At 44.5% G+C, this 23,722-nt stretch overlaps 2 protein-coding genes across 3 annotated transcripts in view; one reads left to right on the top strand and one right to left on the bottom strand.

Moving 5' to 3' along the window:
- Positions 1-38: 38 nt before the first annotated feature.
- On the bottom strand, positions 39-16,577 carry LIN37 (lin-37 DREAM MuvB core complex component). Its single transcript, XM_063436321.1, has 10 exons — positions 16,564-16,577; positions 13,037-13,120; positions 12,750-12,825; positions 7,856-7,906; positions 5,885-5,914; positions 4,758-4,840; positions 4,339-4,490; positions 2,504-2,647; positions 2,321-2,394; positions 39-307 (listed from the first exon to the last, which is right to left on the bottom strand). Exons 2-10 carry the CDS (start codon positions 13,068-13,070, stop codon positions 226-228), a joined length of 726 nt encoding a protein of 241 aa, XP_063292391.1. The 5' UTR covers positions 13,071-13,120; positions 16,564-16,577; the 3' UTR covers positions 39-225.
- Positions 12,073-23,722, top strand: part of PROSER3 (proline and serine rich 3) — a 24,201-nt gene continuing 12,551 nt past the window's right edge. The window contains exons 1-3 of one of the 2 annotated variants that reach the window (XM_063436320.1): positions 12,073-12,114; positions 20,066-20,149; positions 23,113-23,221. In XM_063436320.1, coding sequence (XP_063292390.1) covers positions 20,067-20,149; positions 23,113-23,221 — 192 coding nt within the window. In that variant the 5' untranslated portion in view covers positions 12,073-12,114; position 20,066. Of the gene's footprint in view, positions 12,115-16,876; positions 16,986-20,065; positions 20,150-23,112; positions 23,222-23,722 lie in introns of those variants that run through there. The other variant, XM_063436319.1, reaches the window with a different exon arrangement.

Here is a 23,722-nt window from a genome sequence, read left to right as displayed (position 1 = left end):
TAATTCATCCAGTTCCTGATCCTTGTGTCCTGTATCTACCAACTCATTAATATTAACAAAAACACCTATTCCAAATAACTGCAGGATGTTACCAGAATAACTTTTATGGGGAAATTAAATGCAATCTGTTAAAACTGTAGAAACCCATGGCCCCTATCCTGCCAATGACGTGTACCCACTGTAACAGGATCTGACTGTCGGAAAGCGAATGGCGTGGAGGAACGTTTACTGGCATTCGTACATCTCCTTCAGGATTTTCATGCTCTGGCTATAGCGCTGTTGGTTGCGGTATGAAGAATCTTTCCACCTGCAATAAAGACGACAGATATATAGCTATACTTGTGTCTCCTAGACATATTACGCTACAGCAACAAACACACAGCGGGTCCACTTCTCTGATTACTGACTCACACAGAATCATCTTTCCTATAAGCAAAGCCATTAAAGGGATATTCTTGGCACCAATACAACCTTAATGCAGATAGGTTTATGGTTTCATTAATATGCTGTAAACTTTATATGCTCAAAATTTTATCAGAATAAATTTTCAGGTTAATGTCCCTCCTTCCTAAACTTTACGGTCCAATGACATGCATACATACATTTGTTTCTGTTCAGTAATGTAAACACATAGTTGGAGATTGCAATAATTTCAATGGTGGGTCTCCAGCTTTATGTCTGCAGTTATAAAGTCCATTCCTGCATCAAACACTCCCAGATGAACAACAACCAAGACAGAGACAGCAGATCAGAGCCCATCTACTTCGCCTCATTATGAAAAATCAGATCAATATTTGCTAATTTGTGTTTACAGATAGCCAAATACATATCCCAACCATTTAATACCTTTACTGTGTTAGCCTTTACTGCTTCCATTCGTAGTCCATTCCACGTATCTACTACCCTTTCTATATCACCGTTACTGATCCCACTGGAAGGCTATTCAAGGTATCTACTACCCTTTCTATATCACTGTTACTGCTCCCACTGGAAGGCTATTCCATGTATCTACTACCCTTTCTATATCACCGTTACTGTTCCCACTGGAAGGCTATTTCAGGTATCTACTACCCTTTCTATATCACCGTTACTGATCCCACTGGAAGGCTATTCAAGATCTACTACCCTTTCTATATCACTGTTACTGTTCCCACTGGAAGGCTATTCCAGGTATCTGCTACCCTTTCTATATCACTGTTACTGCTCCCACTGGAAGGCTATTCCAGGTATCTACTACCCTTTCTATATCACTGTTACTGATCCCACTGGAAGGCTATTCCAGGTATCTACAACCCTTTCTATATCACTGTTACTGCTCCCACTGGAAGGCTATTCCAGGTATCTACTACCCTTTCTATATCACTGTTACTGCTTCCACTGGAAGGCTATTCCAGGTATCTACTACCCTTTCTATATCACCGTTACTGTTCCCACTGGAAGGCTATTCCAGGTATCTACTACCCTTTTCTATATCACTCTTACTGCTTCCATTGGAAGGCTATTCCAGGTATCTACTACCCTTTCTATATCACTGTTACTGCTTCCACAGGAAGGCTATTCCAGGTATCTACTACCCTTTCTATATCACCGTTACTGTTCCCACTGGAAGGCTATTCCAGGTATCTGCTACCCTTTCTATATCACCGTTACTGTTCCCACTGGAAGGCTATTCCAGGTATCTACTACCCTTTCTATATCACTGTTACTGTTCCCACTGGAAGGCTATTCCAGGTATCTACTACCCTTTATGTATCACTCTTACTGCTTCCATTGGAAGGCTATTCCAGGTATCTACTACCCTTTCTATATCACCGTTACTGTTCCCACTGGAAGGCTATTCCAGGTATCTACTACCCTTTCTATATCACTGTTACTGTTCCCACTGGAAGGCTATTCCAGGTATCTACTACCCTTTCTATATCACCGTTACTGTTCCCACTGGAAGGCTATTCCAGGTATCTACTACCCTTTCTATATCACTGTTACTGTTCCCACTGGAAGGCTATTCCAGGTATCTACTACCCTTTCTATATCACCGTTACTGATCCCACTGGAAGGCTATTCCAGGTATCTACTACCCTTTTCTATATCACTCTTACTGCTTCCATTGGAAGGCTATTCCAGGTATCTACTACCCTTTCTATATCACTGTTACTGCTTCCACTGGAAGGCTTTTGTATTGGCATTTCTTCCGATTACCTCTAAGCCTCCCACTCTCAAATCCTGCATCCATTGTTTTCAAATTCCTTTATACTTCTATTATAACATCCCCCATTAAACATGAAGTTAAATCTGCAACGAAAGCATCTTTCTCTTGTACCTCTGACGGATCTTCTTCCATCGCTCCATATTCTGGTTAATTAACGTGGACATGCTGGGCGTTAGGTTTGGAGGCTGCAAGGAATCACACTCAGAGATCAGGTTACAGGATGGGATGGAGAAGGCTGTGTGGACGTAATCAGAATATTTGGACATTTGAAAAACATGTTATTATAGCCCTTACCATGTTCAGATTGAGGGGTTCGCTATCTTCTCGAAGGGGAGAGGGTATCCTCAAGTTAATGGGCTCTCCATCCTCTGTGACTGGGCATGGCAAAGGTGGGGGTAACTGGTACAAATTTTGGGTGCTTCCATTAACTCCTTCAACCTGCATAAGTAGAAATAATCAAATATTTTCTCCAATTAATAACATTTTTGTAACATGACAGTTGGGATTTACACTTAAAACAAGAATTGCATTATTTCTTTAAGCATTTTTAGCTTGTTAGAATCTGCGCCTTTAAATGGACATTATAGTCACCAGAACAACTACAGTTTATTGGATTTGTTCTGGTGAGTAGAATCATTCACGTCAGGCTTTTTGCTGTAAACACTGTCTTTTAGGAGAAAATGCAGTCTTTACATTACATCCTAGGGATACACTGGACACTCCTCAGAAGGCTGCAAGAGGTACTTCCTTGGGTTATGCTGCACAGTGTGACTGACATTCAGTGACTCCACCCTGTGCCTGGAGACACTTAAAGGACCACTATAGGCAACCAGACCACTTCAGCTCAATGAAGTGGTCTGGGTGCCAGGTCCATCTAGGGTTAGCCCTGCCTGCTGTAAGCATAGCAGTTTCAGAGAAACTGCTATGTTTACATTGGGGTTAATCCAGCCTCTAGTAGCTGTCTTATTGACAGCCGCTAGAGGCGCTTCCACGCTTCGCACTGTGATTTTCACAGTGAGAAGACGCCAGCGTCCATAGGAAAGCATTGAGGAATGTTTTCCTATGGACTGACTGAATGCGCGCGCGGGTCTTGCCGCGCATGTGCATTCAGCGTATGACGTCGGTAGAGTGAGGAGAGTCCCCAGCACCGAGGGAGCACGGCGCTGGAGAAAGGTAAGCGTTTAACCCCTTCCTCCCCCTAGAACCTGGTGGGAGGGGGGCATGAGGGTGGGGGGGACCTATTAACACTATAGTGCAAGGAAAACGAGTTTGTTTTCCTGGCACTATAGTGGTCCTTTAACTTTCCTCATAGAGGTGCATTGATTCACAGGCAGTGGCGGAACTACCGTGGTCGCAGGCGCCCTGCGACCGTGTGCCCACCGCCATGTGTTGCAGCCCTGGCTGGGACCGCACATTCAGGGGCCTATTGAGTGGCCATTCCTGTTAGGGCCACCCTGTGGCAAAATATTACAAGGGGGCCTGGTCGCACTCTTAAAGTGCCGCAGTGCGCAGGGAGTAAGTGACTGCCCCTGTTACTTCCTCCCAGCAAACACTGGGAGCCGTGCGGGAGGAAAAGAGGAGTGAGTCAGAGTGGAAACTCTGACTCCCATCAGGCTGAACCACCACTGGACCCCAAGGAAGTCATCCTCCATATAAAAGGTAGGAAACAGGAGGGTGACAAACATTTTACATGTGTGTGTCTGTCTGTAGGTGTCTCTGTATGTATGTGTGTGTATCTACATGTCTGTGTGTATGTATGTAAGTGTGTGCATGTTTGTATGTCTGTCTGTATGTATGTGTGTGTCTACATGACAGTGTGTTAAACGCTCCGGTGCCCCGTGGTTTCTAGTTACACCTCTGTTCACAGGGCTGTGTTTGGCTTGTGCTGGCTCTGACCCTTGGCAGTCTCAGCCAATCCTATGGGAAAGCATTGTGATTAGCTTAGATCAACACTTCTGATGATGTCAGCCAAGCTGGCAGATCAGGGGCAGAGTCAGTAGCAGCATACTAGAGTAAATCTAAGATTTTACTAAGGGGTTAAAATATTCTCCCTCTTCCTCAAAAAAAATCAGTGTCATGTATTTTCCCTTGAAGTGTTAATGTTTTTAACAAGGACGTGGTTAGGTCACCTCTTCTGCTGGTGGTGGTGTTTGGGGCTGTTCGAGTGCTCTCACTGTCGGGGTATTCCGCAGCCAAGCTCGACAAACTGGATAGAGGGGCGTATCCTCGGAAAATTTTGCCAAATCCACACTCCGGTCAAAGAGCCGAATAATACACATGTCTGGAAAAGTGGATGAGTTTATTAAGCACTAGGGATTATTCTTTACAAGATAGAAACCAACGGAATGTTACAGCTCAATGTCCAATTTTAGAGCCCACAATTCTCTCTCTGTATTATATAAACCCGAAGAACTCTAATAAAGTGATGCTTGTGACTAACTAGAAATTGATGTGGCCTTTCAATCCCCTCTGAAACTGTGTGATGCTCTCTGAAGGAAATATAGCTGATGGACTTGGTATACTGATTCTGTTTAGTCTGTGTCCTTACTAGCTTTCGGCTGGCTGCCCTCTGTGATGCCATCTTCTTCTTTCCTCTTCTTCCGCCGGTGCTGAGAGAGCCTCCCCGAAGGCCTAGATGGAGGAGAAAATGTGCTTTAGAAGTATTGACAGTGTAGGGGAGGTCACGCGGAAGCATTGAGATTATAGAATATCTAGCCCTGAGCTAAATGGTAATTTCCTGGTATAAATTACTCTAAATACTATGTGGATGCTAAAAATCAGGGCTCAAAATTCCCACTTGCTCACTAGCCATTGTTGAGTGCTAACTCGCCCCCTGTGAAGTGTGCCCTGGACCACCCAGGTGTTAAGTCTGGCCAGTGGTGTAGTAGTGTTGAACTCACGAAAATCAAGGCAAGACATAGATCTGCTATAAACTGTGGAAGCCATTTTAGTTTTTCACATCCATTTAGTTTTTTCCACCACTGAGCTGGAAACCGGTTGGGGCCTAGGGGGAGGACTGGAATGTTAGGGATGACCTTCAGCTTGTGTTCCTTTGGGCAGCTGCTTATCTCTCAATAAGAATCCTTGGGCATATTTGCCATTGTAACTTTATCATTGAATTTTTAACCATTTTTTGTGATTGCTGTTGTTGGTTCGAACATGCTGAAACTAGCAATGTTTTAATTTTACTGGAGCAATGGAGACACCGCTTTCTGAGCTGTAAAGAAGATTTTTCTGTGTATTGTGTTCAGTTACCTGTTTGAATAACGTTATTTATTGTCAGATTAAACCCCTGACAAAGTTCATCCTTTACTAGGGCCACAGTCACAACTAACATGGAGTAATCTAAAGATAAACTGTTAAAGCTGAGACTATTTAAATAATTACCTTGGGTTCTGCTTTTAAAAAAATCTTTCCAGCCATTTTATTAACCTCGGGATTCCATGGGGTTAATTAGGCAGGCCTCTATAAATAACAGCAACATCTAACATTTTGTAACAACAGGGTGACCTATTTGTTAACATTTTGCAACATTAGTGTCTTCTGAAAGCAGTTTAGCATTATATTTTACTAAAATAAATTGCTGGTGCATTATCAGACCCTAATTACAGTGTGGATCAAAGTACCAATCCGTGCCGAGGACCTGTGTTCTGCTAAACCCATTGAACCTTTTACCTTTTCCCACCGGCACTGGGAGATGAATCTCTGCAAGAAAGAAGAATATAAAAAGTCAACGCTATCTGCCATTTACTACTGAAACAGGTTATTTTCCAAAATACAAAACAAATATAAATGGTACGGCTAAATAGTGACTAAAACACCCGTGTAGGATCCCCTATACCAACACTGTAATATACATACAAAACAAGCACAATGGATGGAGCAATACTAGTCCTCTCTTCTCAATGGAAGTTCTGTGGAGAACTTTATTTAAAAATAAAGTATAACTTTGGAAAGATAAGTTAAGGTAATAGCCAAAACGCGTTTCGCCTCTTCCAACTGAGGAAGCCACAGAGGCGAAACGCGTTTTGGCTCTTACCTTAACTTATCTTTCCAAAGTTATACTTTATTTTTAAATGTACCAATAAATTGTATTTTATTTTCAATCAAGCTGAATCCCTTGCAGTTTATGGTGGAATACGAAACCATCCTTGGATATCCAAAACACCCACAGAGGGATTTGGATCACCCCTAAAAGATCCTGAAGCCATTGACACCAGAGCCAGGTTCAATTGGCTCTAATTTTGTGAGTGTTTTCATCTATTGCCTATTTTTATCTGTGAATAGCCATCTGCACTATTGTGTATACCCCTCTGTCTCCACAGAACTTCCATTGAGAAGAGAGGACTAGTATTGCTCCATCCATTGTGCTTGTTTTGTATTTTCCAAAATAGTTGCAATTAATTCCCAGAAAATAGGGAAATCGTCCAGTCCACAAATTATCTTTACGCATTTGTGCACTATTAAAAAAAAGATGTCCACACACTTGTCATGTTTTGAGCATGGTGGGACGGTGTGTTTCACAATTCTCATGGTCTTTGGCTGGAAGTGAATTTTGGGAAATAATGCTTAAAGGACCAATATAGTGCCAGGAAAACAAACTCGTTTTACTGGCACTATAGTGCCCTGAGGGTGCCCGCCGGGCTGAAGGGGGAGGAAGGGGTTAAATCCTTACCTTTCTCCAGCGCCGGGCTCCCTTGGCGCTGGGGACTCTCCTCCTCCTCCGGTCGTCATCGGCTGAATGTGCATGCGCGGCAAGAGCCGCGCGCACATTCAGCCAGTCCAAAGGAAAGCATTCTCAATGCTTTCCTATGGACGCTGGTGTCTTCTCACTGTGAAAATCAGTAAGAAGCGCGGAAGTGCCTCTATCGGCTGTCAATGAGACAGCCACTAGAGGCTGAATTAACCCATATGTAAAAATTTAGAGCAGGCAGAGTTAACCCGATATGGACCTGGCACCCAGACCACTTCATTAAGTTGAAGTGGTCTGGGTGCCTAAAGTGGGCACACACTGTTGGCCCCTTCCCCTACTGTGTTATTTACAGACCAGCGTCTCACCAATTAATACAAAGTGCAACCTATCAGGAAAGGGAGGGCTGGTGCATGCTGTGGATTATTGTGGAATAAACACAAAGATGGGAAATAAAAGAAATGCTAAAAAAAAACATTTCAAGCTGGAAAATGAATATCTACTACTAAGCAAGGAAAAACTGCAAGTTAAAGATTAATCATTAAAGTCATAAAAAAAAAAACAATATAAATAAATGACTGGTTAAAGCAGATCTCTAACCTTCTGGGGTCTTAGCATATATTTTGCAAAGATCCCCAATGGTCACATGATCTCTTAGTGTGTTTGGCCGAGGGCTGCAGGCGAAGGTAGGTTGTACCTGAAGCTATCCCTTACAGTCCATTTGGGGGAGCCCAGGTCAGCACTGTGCTGCACAAGACACAGTGGTCCCTAATTTGTCTTATGATAGATTTTCCAGTGACATCCCAGCACAATCACGGTGAGCAGTTTACAAAGATTTATTTTTATGAAATACTCAGTTTTGTTTGGGGCGGTCAGAGCCGCTTTAAGTAGAATCATTTTCCTTTACCTCATTATAAACAGATTATCGGACCATTCACAGAAAACAAATGTCTTACTTGCAGTGAAGATCTCCAGACGCTTTCCCAACCTCATCATCTATCTGCTCCCTAGAAAAAGACACAAAGATCACACCTTCTGATATAAATACTAACAGCTTATTTATTAAAGTGTGAACGGTCTGGAATCCATGGTGAATTCACAGGGAATTCCAACATTTAAACCAAATCAGCCTTCAGAAAGCACATATCACATGAAGATTTTTGTTCCCCCTTTTTGGACAATGATGTTAAAACTGGGAAACTCGGGGGCGGGGCCGGGCGGCCATGCCAGCAGGCCGCATATCACAAGGGCTCCCGAGGAACTGACAAAATTAGGGTATATACCCACCTTACCTAGCCTGTATTGACCCGTGGGTCCGTGGCATGAGGTCCTGGAGTGTCCCGGTGCAGCTGGAGCCCCCTCTGCAGGGTGGCTCTAGGTCCTGGTAAGAGACTCTGGGACTCGGAGATTGAGGCCTACCCGGGGGGAGAGTGGGTCGGACGGCCGCTGCCTCACCCTCTGTCCTGACTACAGAGAACCACCATTCGCCTGGCGCCTGCCCGGACCCGTTTCCCCCCCCCCTGTGGGCCGGGGGGGTCATCCCGGTCCCCACCAGGCAGGCTACCATCTATGCATCTCACCTGGGCGGCCCGAAGCTGCAGATAGGAGGTTCGCACGCGGTACCCTTAAAATGGCCGACAGCTGCACAGTGATTCTTCGACCGAGATGGTGATCCCTCTGAAGCGTGCCGACACGGTGGCACAATGCCACACAGCTGGAGCTGCCACTGCGGAGGTCCCTGAGGGCTCCCGAACCCCCAGGCAACAATCCTGTCACACATGTGCCTCATTAACAGACCGCACGGTGCAACAGACCGCACACCAAGGCTTGAAAGACCACAAGGACCGAGCGGAACATGGTGCCCCAACACCAGGATGGATCTCCTGCTCGCCTCCTATCCAGCCTGCAACAAAAAGGCCCATGAAATGAAAACCCCAAGCTTCCCGGATGACACCAAGAAGACACCAAGCTTCCCACCCCGGCTGACCCAGAGGACTAAGGGACAAGCACACTGAAACGCAGCTGCAGCCCCAGAGAACACCACCAAAAACTTACAGCGCAGTATGGTTGGACAGAACTCCACGTTATGATGCCTGCTCTGGTGGACACTGACCTGCTACACAGCACGAGCAGAGCAGGTATCGGTCAGTAGTGGGACTCCCCCTGCAGGACCACCACATAGATAGCTCCCCACTGGGGCAGTACAGGTGGCTTGGAATGGCCAGGGTGATAACACTACAGCGACTGACAATAGTACTAAAACGAGTGATAATAGTAGTAAAGCAACTGATCACAGTGTTGATGCGATTGATATCAGTAGTAAACACTACTGATAACACTACAGCGACGGATAATAGTAGTAAAGCGACGGATAATAGTAGTAAAGCGACGGATACCAGTAGTAAAGCGACGGATACCAGTAGTAAAGCGACTGATACCAGTAGTAAAGCAACTGATACCAGTAGTAAAGCGACTGATACCAGTAGTAAAGCGACTGATACCAGTAGTAAAGCGACTGATACCAGTAGTAAAGCGACTGATCACAGTAGTAAAGCGACTGATCACAGTATTGATGCGACTGATAACAGCAGTAAAGCGACTGAAAATAGTACTGACGCGATTGATAATAAACACTGACCAAGTTTTATTACAATGTAAATCTACTTTTAAAATATGTACTTAAGCTAAAAATCACATAAAATTGTGCCTGTTAATATCTTATCCCGCATGTTTAGCGAGGATAACGCCTGAGGACTGCTTTCGGGGCACCTTGTTCCAGCTTGCAATAACTATGTGCACAGCAAAAATAAAGAATTAAAAAAAAACAAAAAAAAAAAAACTGGGAAACTCATTTTGAAATCCTGAAAAATACACACTTACAAGATTACTAGAGATGCCCAACACGCAGAACTAAAGTAGATAATAAGGAAATACCTAAGACGTATTACCGGACCTTAGAATGGCCGGATTTAACGTATAAAGGTAAGTAGCCACAAGACAGGGAAAAGACAAGAAGTAGAAATAACGTAAACGATGAACAAGCCACGGGTCAAGGAATGAAGATATCAGAATAGTCAGGAGCCAAGCCAAAGGTCAAGAAATACAGAGATTGGATAGTCAAAAGGGAAGCCAAGGTCAAATACACAGGAATCAATACAAGGAACGCGCTCTCGGATAACCAATATGGAAACCACGACAGGGCACAGAGAAATTGACAAAATAGGCTTACATAGCTTAAGATGTTCCCTGATAGGCTGTAGGGAAACATGTGATCATGGCTATGTGTGTAACACAACCACATGATAATTAATGGTCTGGCCCTTTAAGGGTTAAATAGGAAACCCTTAAGTTATTCACAGTTGCAGCGGCCGGCGTCTTTAATGATTACAGACCCAGCCGCTGAGAGAGGAGCCACCACTATGGGTGATTGATTGTCGGCATTCCCATCACCACGTGGGAATGCTGCCGGACCGAGACGTGCCGGCCGGGTATGAGCAGACTGGGCGGGCGAAGACCTAAAAGGTAGGAGATCGATGGCATTACCCTTAGTATGGGCGGGCGGCATGACACAGGGGCTGGAGAACTCTTGTCTACAGTCTTTGCAAGCCCAGACCTTCTGTTGCTGTCCAATCACAGACATCCCAATGCAGCTCAGTGAGAAGTCTTTGCAAGGCAGGTGCTCTGGGCAATTGCTGCCTCGGGTTTATCTCCACTGATCTAACCAAACCAGGAAGCAACAGGACTGTCTGTCTGATTGACAGCCAGAAGGGTGTAACCAGGTTAATTTAGAAATGTGTAAATTTCTATTGAAATCTGCACTTTTCATAAAATGGGAAAAAAGGATCAAATCTGCACACATAAAACACTTTAACATGATAAACTACTTTAGGGGTATGGCAGTGGCGTCATTAGGGTAAGGCCAGAGGGGGCCATGGCCCCTCCTAGATCCTAATGTGCCCCCCCCCAAATGCTGGCAACTTGCTGGCCATGTTATTAAATTCTATTCCCTTGGACTGTAACAGTCTATTACAGCCCGAGGGAATGAAGTGCTGGGTATTGTCTGTGGAGAGATGATGGGGCAATGACAGGCTTCCCGGCACAGGCCCCGCCCCCTGCTCATAAGCCCTGCCCCTGCCGTTAAGCAGCAGACCTTGCTGCTGTTGGGAAGGTCAGAAGATTGGTGTCTGACTACCCAGCAACAACCTTCAGTGACAGGTGGGCTTGAAATGCTTGTGTGTGTGTGTGTCTGTCTGTCTCCTAGTGAGGAACTTGTGTGTGTGTGTGTGGGTGTGTGGACTCAGCAGTCTGTATGGGTGTGTGTGTGTACTCAGCAGTCTGTGTGTCTGTATGGACTCAGCAGTCTGTGTGTGTGTGTATGGACTCAGCAGTTTGTGTGTGTGTATGGACTCGGCAGTCTGTGAGTGGGTGTGTGGACTCAGCAGTCTGTGTGTGTGTGTGTGTGTGTATGGACTCGGCAGTCTGTGAGTGGGTGTATGGACTCGGCAGTCTGTGTGTGTGTATGGACTCAGCAGTCTGTGTGTGTGTGTGTGTGTGTGTGTATGGACTCGGCAGTCTGTGTGTGTGTATGGACTCGGCAGTCTGTGTGTGTGTGTATGGACTCAGCAGTCTGTGTGTGTGTGTATGGACTCGGGAGTCTGTGTGTGTCTGTGTGTATGGACTCAGCAGTCTGTGTGTGTCTGTGTGTGTGTATGGACTCAGCAGTCTGTGTGTGTCTGTGTGTGTGTATGGACTCAGCAGTCTGTGTGTGTGTCTCTGGACTCAGCAGTCCGTGTGTGTGTATGGACTCGGCAGTCTGTGTGTGTGTGTGTATGGACTCAGCAGTCTGTGTGTGTGTATGGACTCAGCAGTCTGTGTGTGTGTATGGACTCAGCAGTCTGTGTGTGTGTATGGACTCAGCAGTCTGTGTGTGTGTGTGTGTGTGTGTATGGACTCAGCAGTCTGTGTGTCTGTGTGTATATGGACTGTGTATATGGTGTGGCAGGGTCAGAGAGGCTTTTTATGTTAGTAATAGATTGGAGCGCTCTCTATTCCCAGCATGATGGAGTTAATGGGTGGGAGTCACCCCTTGAATGTTAACAACCAGGTGCATGTAATTAACCAGCACTAGGGTTTTAAAAGGTCAGCCTCTGAAGACATCAGAGAGTCTAACAGCTGGGAGAGAGGAGGCAGTTAAGCCTGAGATTTTGAGAAAAAGGTACTGTGTGAAACCTGCTTAAAGTGCTGTATTTCATTTTGTCTAAAACTGGGAACCAGATTAGCTGCCCAGTTGGGTAGTTAGTAACACTGTTGTTTAGTAAGTCTCCAAGTTGGAGTAGGATTTATTTTCTTTTTGTTTTATTTTGTGGAAGAGCACAACCTTGTATATATTGTGGAAAGTGACAAACTGCAGTACTATTTTATCCTGACTGTTGCATTTGAAGTTTATTGTGAAGAGCCTGGCCATCCTGCCACAATGGATACAGTGCTAACTATGGCACTGTATCAAGGGAAATGTGTTTTTGTTTTTTTTAATAATCCTTGGTGGAAAATAATGAATCCTCCACCAGGGATTATTTAAAAAAAAAAAAAACACATTGGGGCGGGGCTTAACCTGCAGCAGGGTCAAACTGCGGCGAGGGCACGGTTAAAAGTGCCACCCTACTTTTTGTCCCTGGCCCACCATGTGCCCTCCCTTAAAATGAATCCTAGAGACGCCACTGGTGTGTAGTATAAATTTAATCCATTTGGACCTAACCCTGTATGAAGATAGTCTAAAAGTTAGCCAAAGCCTATAGATGCGCAATTCACTTAAAGATTTTATATATCGACAGTAACCGATGGTTAACTTACCGGTCCATATCACTCTTGTCCAGGAGTCCCTGTAAGACGGCATCAAGTCGGCTCCGGGCAATCTCTGCCTCCAGATCTAATATACATCGTGAAGAACGAGAGACAGGAGATAATATATTAATTTCACACAGGAAAAATACCCATCAAACTAAATACTAAGAGCTAAAATGAGAGATAAGCACTGCACATGGGAGCGCGTAGTGATTTGGTACAATCTGAATATAAAAGGCAGCATCTTCAAAGCTCACAGTTTAGCGAATAACTCCTTCAACGTTGGGATCTCTCACCTGTCTTCTCCACTTTCACCTTAGCAAGTGCCATGGTGTGAGCCTGTCCTTCCCAGCGTGCTACAACTGCACCAATTCCTTTATCTATAAGAGATCAGACAAGAAATGAAATCCGACTCACCATCCATTGGTCTCATTAGAAAGCTTAGGGTGATAGAAAAAGAGATTTTCCTGAATTTTATATTTTATCAAAACATGGGTTTTATCATGCAGTTCACCAACTACTAAATACTGACCCCTGCAGCTCTCCATAGACTGAGCACTGACCCCTGCAGCTCTCCATAGACTGAACACTGAACTCTGCAGCTCTCCATAGACTGAACACTGAACTCTGCAGCTCTCCATAGACTGAACACTGAACTCTGCAGCTCTCCATAGACTGAACACTGAACTCTGCAGCTCTCCATAGACTGAACACTGAACTCTGCAGCTCTCCATAGACTGAACACTGAACTCTGCAGCTCTCCATAGACTGAACACTGAACTCTGCAGCTCTCCATAGACTGAACACTGAACTCTGCAGCTCTCCATAGACTGAACTCTGCAGCTCTCCAGACAAAATACTGAACCCTGCAGCCAAGGGCGGGCCTGCCTGGGGGGGCAGGGAGGCAACTGCCCCCCAGGCCACCCTGAATCATTTAAAAAACGACAGCTACAGGGCTGATCCCAGATGGCAGGTGCCTACTTTGCAGCCAGTGGCTGAACTACAGGCTGCTCTGTCCGACCCCTGCTGATGTATACTGAGTGTGAATCCCACATCTTGCTGCTACCTGGTGGGAGAGTTGGGCTGAGAATCAGCACCTGCTTGGTCGCCTGCTAATGACATCACGGATGCTCGACCGTGGGCAGGCATTTTGCGCGCGGAGCTCAGGGGAAAGGGTCTGAGAGCCAGGAGACAGGAAGGCGAGAGGGAGACATACACTGGTGAGCAGAGGAAGACATTGGTCACTGTGCACTGCGAGGAGTAGTATTTCCAAATGGAGGACAAAAGTAAGTGCCTGTGGGGTATCTATTTAGCGAAGGACATGAAGGGGGGGGGGGGGGGGAGAATAAGAAAGTAAAAGTCAAAATTTGGGGAGGTCTGTGGGCTTTTATGGGAGAAGAAAACAAACTGCTCCCTGGGAGTATTCCAAAAGAGGGGGGGAAAGGAAGAGATAAGGACAATGGTCTCCTGTGGCTAAGAGTATAAAGACTGAGCTGGGCACATGAGCTGAAAAGTTTCCCATTATAGGGTATTAATGAGGAGTTGGTCAAGTTCCCCACTGTAAAATGCCAGTCTATAGGATATTAATAGGAAGCTGGAGAAAATGCTAAAAGCTAAAGAAATGGGACAAATGCCACACTATAGATGTACGTACATAAGCAGTGACCAGCTAATAAATGCCCCAGTGTGGGGTATCACGTATTATTGCTATTGCCCAGTGCCCTGCATGTGCTGAATTAACTGGACACCCATTGGAAATTCTGGTAATTAAAGTATCAATCTCTCTTTGTGGGCCAGCTAGCAGTAACCAGGGCAAGTGAGGTGGAATAAATTTATCAGGGTTGGAGAATGGCAGGGAACCTGTATGGCTGTTTCTAAACGTTATATTAATGGGGATACAAATTGTAAGAAATTCATGATAATATTTCCCCCAGTATAGAGCATATATGTGTTCGCGATTATAATTACCAGAATATACCAAGGTATGTGTGACCATTCATGGCTGTTACTGTGCCAGGTAAACGTGAAAGGGAAAGTGCCAGTATGAGGCATCGGATGGCATTGTAGTAAGAAAGGGCTCATTCATAATGGCATGTACCCATTTTGCGCCAATACACCCACCTGTGAACAGGCTGGGTGCGGCCGATTAATTGGATAATAAATATTGCAGGACGCTAGTCTACTGAGCTAATACTCAAGCTGAAAGTCGGACAGACACCTCTGTCTGCAGCAATATACTGGCCGGGTGAAGAAGGAGGCAGGTGGCGACGGAGTGCTGACTGTGCTTATGATCTGCTCTCTTACGCACCCTCTGTGCCAATGCTGGGAGACGGAATATGACGGAATTCCAGCACCGTATCACTAAACGGTTGCGGAGGGAGTAGCAGGATGATCATGAAAGCCACTGGACCCCAGGGAGAGGACCCAGAGGACTCCTAAAGGTAGGAGCAACAAGCAATAAATTAACGAGTGTGTGCGCAGGACTGTAAGTGTGTATGTTAATAATGAGAGTGAGTGCCAGTGTGTTTGTCAGCAGGGCCAGCTGTTGGGGTGTGCAAGCTGTGCGGTCACGCAGGGTGCCATGACAACAGAGGCACCCAGCGGCCAACACAGCTCACATGTTGGAGACACCAGCATATTCAATTAAAACGATTCGCTGGTGGTCCACTGGTGCGCACCAGCAGTAGGTGCAGTCAGATCATATCCTCTCCCTCGTGGTTCCGGCGCTCAGTTAGTGAGTCAGAGCACAGGCTCAGAGATTCTCAGCCTGTGCTCTGACAACATTGAAAGTCAGAGCCGTGACGGAGCGGGTATGGCAAAGAGCTACTGATTAGCATAACATCATTATCCGTTATAAAACCAGGAAAAGGTGGGCATGGATGGTGAACTGATTCGGGGGGAAATAGGCCACTTGACTGGTTTTGCCCCCCAGGCCTAAGGCTGCCAGTCCTTCCCCCGCCCCCCCTTGCCTGAGGCTGCCGGCCCTCCTTCCGCCCCCCCCCCCCCCCCAGGCTGCCAGCCCTCCCCTGCCCTCAGGGCCCCCCTGGCCTGAGGCTGCCGGCCCTCCTTCTGCCCCCCCAGGCTGCCAGCCCTCCCCGCCTCCAATTGCCTGAGGCTGCCGGCCCTCCTTCCGCCCCCCCAGGCTGCCAGCCCTCCCCTGCCCTCAGGGCCCCCTGGCCTGAGGCTGCCAGTCCTTCCCCCGCCCCCCCTTGCCTGAGGCTGCCGGCCCTCCTTCCGCCGCCCCCCCCCCCAGGCTGCCTGCCCTCAGGGCCCCCCTGGCCTGAGGCTGCCGGCCCTCCTTCCGCCCCCCCAGGCTGCCAGCCCTCCCCGCCTCCAATTGCCTGAGGCTGCCGGCCCTCCTTCCGCCCCCCAGGCTGCCAGCCCTCCCCTGCCCTCAGGGCCCCCCTGGCCTGAGGCTGACGCCCCTCCCCTGGCCTGAGGCTGACGGCCCTCCCTCCGCCCCCCCCCAGGCTGCCGGCCCCCCCGCCCCTCCCCTGGCCTCAGGCTGCCGGCCCCCCCGCCCCTCCCCTGGCCTGAGGCTGCCGGCCCTCCCTCCGCCCCCCCAGGCTGCCAGCCCTCCCCGCTGATGGGCGTCTGCGTGGCTCTTCCCTCCCCGGCAGAGATTAATGTGGGATTGGTGGTAAATAGTGTCAGTCAGGTTATAGATTGTCAGCTCCGCGGCCCAGCCTCCTGACCTGGAGCCCGGAATTAGTCAGAGAATTGAACCTTAAGGACATGATTCCCTTTTATTCCAGAAGTTTGGTCCTTAAGGGGTTAATCTGATTCGGTTTCCCCCGGTACCTCCCTCACCGAATATTCTCACCAGACCCGAACGAATCGCTTTGCACACAGCCCCGCCTTCTCTCCGCTAATTGGTTGGCCTGTCTTCCGATCTGCAATATTAGTGGTCCGTCGGCCTGCTCGTCATTCCTGTCTATCCAATCACAGCTGTCGCCTCCTGGTGTTTCCTTGACACACTATCACAGCGTGTCTGCACTATAGGCGCCATCTTACTGTAGCCCGTGTCATAGAAACAATGGGACGAGTGATCTCCACCAACATGGCCGCCCGTTCTGTGAAAGTGGGCCGCGCAGGAGACAGGAAGTTTATCGCGAAATTGGAGCAACCGCCGCTCAATTCTCGTTTCCCGTCAGGCTCAGCGAACTGACTGTTGCTAAGAGACGGGCGGCCGGAAACGCGCGAACTTCGAGCCCCGAACGGAGAGACAGCGGCCGGTTTATCCCGGTAACAAAATCACCGAATATAGCGCCGCCATATACCATAGCCCCGCACACTGTGTTATTATATATAGCGCTGCCATATACCATAGCCCCGCACACTGTTATTATTATATATAGTGCTGCCATATACCATAGCCCCGCACACTGTTATTATTATATATAGTGCTGCCATATACCATAGCCCCGCACACTGTGTTATTATATATAGCGCCGCCATATACCATAGCCCCGCACACTGTGTTATTATATATAGCGCCGCCATATACCATAGCCCCGCACACTGTTATTATTATATATAGTGCTGCCATATACCATAGCCCCGCACACCGTGTTATTATATATAGCGCTGCCATATACCATAGCCCCGCACACTGTTATTATTATATATAGTGCTGCCATATACCATAGCCCCGCACACTGTGTTATTATATATAGCGCCGCCATATACCATAGCCCCGCACACTGTGTTATTATATATAGCGCCGCCATATACCATAGCCCCGCACACCGTGTTATTATATATAGCGCTGCCATATACCATAGCCCTGCACACTGTTATTATTATATATAGCGCCACCATATACCATAGCCCCGCACACTGTGTTATTATTATATATAGCGCCGCCATATACCATAGCCCCGCACACTGTGTTATTATTATATATAGCGCCACCATATACCATAGCCCCGCACACTGTGTTATTATTATATATAGCGCCGCCATATACCATAGCCCCGCACACTGTTATTATTATATATAGCGCTGCCATATACCATAGCCCCGCACACTGTGTTATTATTATATATAGCGCCGCCATATACCATAGCCCCGCACACTGTGTTATTATTATATATAGCGCCGCCATATACCATAGCCCCGCACACTGTGTTATTATTATATATAGCGCCGCCATATACCATAGCCCCGCACACTGTTATTATTATATATAGCGCCGCCATATACCATAGCCCCGCACACTGTTATTATTATATATAGTGCTGCCATATACCATAGCCCCGCACACTGTGTTATTATTATATATCGCGCTGCCATATACCATAGCCCCGCACACTGTTATTATATATAGCGCCGCCATATACCATAGCCCTGCACACTGTTATTATTATATATAGTGCTGCCATATACCATAGCCCCGCACACTGTGTTATTATTATATATCGCGCTGCCATATACCATAGCCCCGCACACCGTGTTATTATATATAGCGCTGCCATATACCATAGCCCCGCACACTGTGTTATTATATATAGCGCCGCCATATACCATAGCCCTGCACACTGTTATTATTATATATAGTGCTGCCATGTACCATAGCCCCGCACACTGTTATTATATATAGCGCCGCCATGTACCATAGCCCCGCACACTGTGTTATTATATATAGCGCTGCCATATACCATAGCCCCGCACACTGTTATTATTATATATAGCGCCGCCATGTACCATAGCCCCGCACACTGTGTTATTATTATATATAGCGCCGCCATATACCATAGCCCCGCACACTGTGTTATTATTATATATAGCGCTGCCATATACCATAGCCCCGCACACTGTTATTATTATTATATATAGCGCCGCCATATACCATAGCCCCGCACACTGTTATTATTATTATATATAGCGCCGCCATATACCATAGCCCCGCACACTGTGTTATTATTATATATAGCGCTGCCATATACCATAGCCCCGCACACTGTGTTATTATATATAGCGCCGCCATATACCATAGCTCCGCACACTGTGTTATTATTATATATAGCGCCGCCATATACCATAGCCCTGCACACTGTGTTATTATTATATATATCGCTGCCATGTACCGTTTGACGGCTGTTATTATTTAGATAGCGTAGTTGTGAGGATTCGGAGTTAAAGCCAGTATAACGTAATTCAATACATTATGCTCTTATTATTTATATATCGCCTTACCATGTATTATTAATATATACAGCAGCAGGCAGTATATTATTTATATATCGCCTTACCATGTATTATTAATATATACAGCAGCAAGCAGTATGTTATTTATATATCGCCTTACCATGTATTATTAATATATGCAGCAGCAGGCAGTATATTATTTATATATCGCCTTACCATGTATTATTAATATATACAGCAGCAGGCAGTATATTATTTATATATCGCCTTACCATGTATTATTAATATATACAGCAGCAGGCAGTATATTATTTATATATCGCCTTACCATGTATTATTAATATATACAGCAGCAGGCAGTATATTATTTATATATCGCCTTACCATGTATTATTAATATATACAGCAGCAGGCAGTATATTATTTATATATCGCCTTACCATGTATTATTAATATATACAGCAGCAAGCAGTATATTATTTATATATCGCCTTACCATGTATTATTAATATATACAGCAGCAAGCAGTATATTATTTATATATCGCCTTACCGTCTATTATTAATATATACAGCAGCAAGCAGTATATTATTTATATATCGCCTTACCATGTATTATTAATATACAGCAGCAGGCAGTATATTATTTATATATCGCCTTACCATGTATTATTAATATATACAGCAGCAGGCAGTATATTATTTATATATCGCCTTACCATGTATTATTAATATATACAGCAGCAAGCAGTATATTATTTATATATCGCCTTACCATGTATTATTAATATATACAGCAGCAGGCAGTATATTATTTATGTAGCTCTATACATTGTTATTAGCATTTTTTCTGTATCTCCTTTCAGTACGTTATTGTTTATGTATCACCTGATAGTATGTTATTATATGGCGTCATGCAGTATGTCCCTTATTATTTAAATAATTATAAGTTTGGGTATTGGGCATATTACATTGACTGACGAAGACTTTATTTAGTTACCCCTTGAGTGGGTAAGTGGTGTTGGTGATTACGCATTGATTGGTCTTTTCGTAGACTTGTAATGACCAGCTTTGGCACGTCTGTTCCATGATGCATGCATCGTGTAGTCTGCAAACTCTGTCAGTGTCAGCAATCATGTCGTTTACGCTATAACTGTTTATTTTTGTTTTAAACAGGATGTGCTTATCATTCTTCTGGGAGGGTAAAGCAATCATGATCAGCACGGACACAGCACAAGCTCACACGGCCATGAAGGGCAGGTATGATGTTCCTTGTGCATTTGCACAGAGCTGTGACATACAGGAATTATTAGTGTGTGTGTGTGTGCAAGTAAAATTACCACTCTGGTTAACACGACAACTTCATCACAATGAAGTGTTTCTAGGCACTGTCTTATCGTAAGGGGTTAAACCGCTTGCAGACCTTTAAAGAACACATCGGTTCATTATGCCCAGCAATTTATGAAATTCCATATTTCAATCAGCTAGTCTCCCACTATGAGCCGCTGGTGCTCTGTCTGTCACCAGCTCGCCATTTATAAAACTAAGTGAAAAGCAGTGGTTAAACGGTTTAAGGGAAGACTGCTCCCGCAACATCTTGACACCATCACAACTTTATTGTGATGACATTGGTATGCTGCCCGGAGTGGTCTTTTAAAAAACAACTCGTAGTGCTACGGTTTACTACCAGCTGTCAAACTGACTTTTGGGGAAGCTTTTCCATGGATGTGCAGACTGTGGGGTTATTTATGGGATAATAATGTAAACAGATGAGAATTGCCCACGATTTCAATTCTCAGATCCCTAAGAACGTTTATCGTTATAAGTGAAATGTATAACCATATACCGGTAATTAAAATTACAAATTGTTATTAAAATAGATATTTATTTCTTAACAATTTAAATAATAATGATGAGTAACATGCATGATAATAATCAATGGAATTCGAGTATAACATGAATATGTAATACAATATGGCAATAATAATTAATATGCAGTATAAAAACAATATGCAATACAATAGGCAATTTACTTCCTGGTTAGTACAGCATAGAATCTACAAGCTGTCAAGACTGATTTACGACTTTCTTTACAGAGACAAAGAATGTGATGTTTCACACACAGAGCTACAGTGTAGGGCAATAGAACTTAGCTAGCAGTTAGAAATAACCCTTGCAGTGCTGGCTAGACCTCCTAAGTAGTTAAGATCTACTCCTATGTAATTTTAATAACCAGTCATCAACCATTTCAACATTTCCTTGCATCCAATGAGAAAATCTACTATGTTCTATAAGCTGATATTTTAATTAATTTGTCTAAACAGATATTTTATCTTATTTTAGAGCCAATCAATACAGCTGGATAAATGGTCATGATATGCTAACGTGATATTAATCACACAAATACATTAATGGCTATATTAATCCCAGCTGCAGATGGGATGCTATAACCATATATATATTCTTTAATAATTACGATTTCTAAATATGAAATCAAACATGATTTATCCAGTCATATATCATGCTATTAATTTTAATTAATTTTGATTGATTAATTAATGTCTGTATATTTACCAGTTAAGTAGATATTTTCTCATCAGATATCCTCAGGTAGCTAAATGTCATAGATCTCTTTCTCTGCATGGAGTGTGAGAGTTTCTTGGTTACTCTGGTCGCCCGATTCTGCCTGGATCTCTCTGAATCCCCAGAGTGTCGTAATGTCTCTCTCTTCAATCTTTGAATCTCCGAATCTTTCTCCATCTCCCTCTCTTCCCTTGTCTTAACTTTTTAAAGGGAAAAATTCCTTAGGTGATAGCCAATCACAAATGTGGGGTGTGGTTCCCTTCTAGGTAACCAATTTAATATTCAGACTCTAGATGGCAGTATTGTTCCACTAGACATACCTATCCAGGAGAGAGTTAACTTTTTCTGGTGGCTATTTTTGATCATTTACGTTATCTTTATGGTGGCTATAACTTAAATCTTCTGTCAGATCAAAAGATTTTCTTCAGACTATGCGTCTGCAAATTCTGCTATAATTCCTAAAATTGATAGTTTGTGAACTAAGTTTCACCTTAAACTATAATGGGACGTTGTACAATATCGAAAGTAAAATGTAAAATTATTTAATCCTCTGTCACCTAAGTCTGGGAATAGAATTTATTATATTCTGTCCATCCCCCGTTCTCAATGTCTTATCTATTTGGTTTGGTTATATACACATTCCATTCAGCTTGGGCAAAGCAGTCAGTCAAAGAGAAAGGATAGAAATTTTGTGTCTCTTTGTTAACTTGAAGATACAAAATGGAGTCTGGTCTGTTTAGCAATGACTTCAGAACATACACTTTGTATTTATATCATAGCACAAAATGTCTGCCGATATAAATACCCTGACAAGACCGCATGTCTTTTTTTTTTTTTTAAAATGAATGGTATTGTGAGCATGAGTCATTTATACAGTTTCATACAGACAGTGCAATGAGTCTTCCCATGATGTTGAAGTCTTGATTGTCATAATCCAGTGCTGTTGATGCTGGCTCGGCAATAGATAAGCACCAGTTCAGTAGGATGTGGAGCTGTAAAGAAGCATGTTACTGTGATTCGATAAGTGCTACCCCAGAATCAGTCATTGGTAAGTGCCTAGCACTTGGGCTCATATTGGGAATTCTTAGTCAAGTGGCAGATATTTACATAGAATAAAGCACACAAGCTCTTATTCATGATGAAGCTGGTCTTTTCCAAAGGGCATGTTAAGGTTATAGAGGACAAGAGTGGCACAATCCCTAAAAACTCCTGAAGCATCCCTTTCCATCTGTGCGTCTTGCTTGTAGGGCTTTCATCGCTGCACGCTGTCCATGTATGTGTCGTGTTTCTGTAGAACAAAGTGCTTGCTGCTGTGAGACTGCAATGTGATCTGCCCGTTTAATAATAAATTGCCTGGCATCTCCTAGACTGTGCAGAGACGGTCATCGATACCTCATTTTCCTAGAACAGGCTTATATGTAAACGGTTAATGTTCAATAAATGAACTGCTGATCTTGGTGATCACAAAAGAAATCTCTTCCAACTTCATTACAGAAATAGAACACTTTAATTGTGACATATAGACTGAGCACACTACAGACACACAGTAGCGCTGTACTATGGGCTTATTACCTATTGTAGTGTGTGTGTGTGTGTGTATATAGTTTTCATTACCCTGATTATTTTTTATTTTGTTGTAGCGCTGCTGTATTTTCAAACCAAGGCAATCCCTTCCCCAGCCAAACTCGAAGTAAGACGCACTATCGCCCTTCGAATTCCCAGCTGCTGTCTGCAGAACACAAGAATATTGTGAGTGTGCAAGAAAATGTCCTCCCCTTTCTAGACACCGGGAACATCATTCTGTGGTTGGCAGTCTATGCACTAAATCTCCCATCAGCCTACCTGTGCCATCTCACTTGATAATACAGGCTGCCGATTCTGTTTTACCTTGGTGTGCTGCATTGAGGATGAGCTGGGGAGAGGCACAGTTGTGTGGTTTTTTTTTTGGTTTTGTTTTTTGTCAAACCTAAATGCTTTGACAAAACAGTGGAAAAGCATCCAGAATCATAGCTCCACCAAGCAGTAGAGGGAGCGGTAGTGGTTATGGTGCTTACACAATTCAAAGTGAACATCAAACTTCAGGTCAAACTAGCTGATTTGGAAGAAATCTGCAATTCTCCTGATTCCGGTTTGGCCACTTTTTGAATTTTGAATTCCCAGTTTTGTGATTAACCTGCATTATATAGCTATTAGCTAACGCAATGTGCAGGTCATGTGGCTGTCACCAAGGTGTGGGGTCACTTTATAATT

Source organism: Pelobates fuscus, chromosome 11 (genome assembly GCF_036172605.1).
Source record: "Pelobates fuscus isolate aPelFus1 chromosome 11, aPelFus1.pri, whole genome shotgun sequence".
Classification (NCBI taxonomy): domain Eukaryota; kingdom Metazoa; phylum Chordata; class Amphibia; order Anura; family Pelobatidae; genus Pelobates; species Pelobates fuscus.
Note: the sequence above shows the minus strand (reverse complement) of the source record. Positions and strands in the feature narration are given on the sequence as shown.

Bases quoted from the DNA above. Each gene is read 5' to 3' on its own strand.
- LIN37 (XM_063436321.1), bottom strand. From the start codon at position 13,070: ATGGCACTTGCTAAGGTGAAAGTGGAGAAGACAG. The intron at 2,395-2,503 runs GTAAGGGCTATA...GATTCCTTGCAG, and splicing joins AACCCCTCAATCTGAACATG to CCTCCAAACCTAACGCCCAG. The intron at 308-2,320 runs GTACAAGAGAAA...TCTTTATTGCAG, and splicing joins TGGAAGAAGATCCGTCAGAG to GTGGAAAGATTCTTCATACC.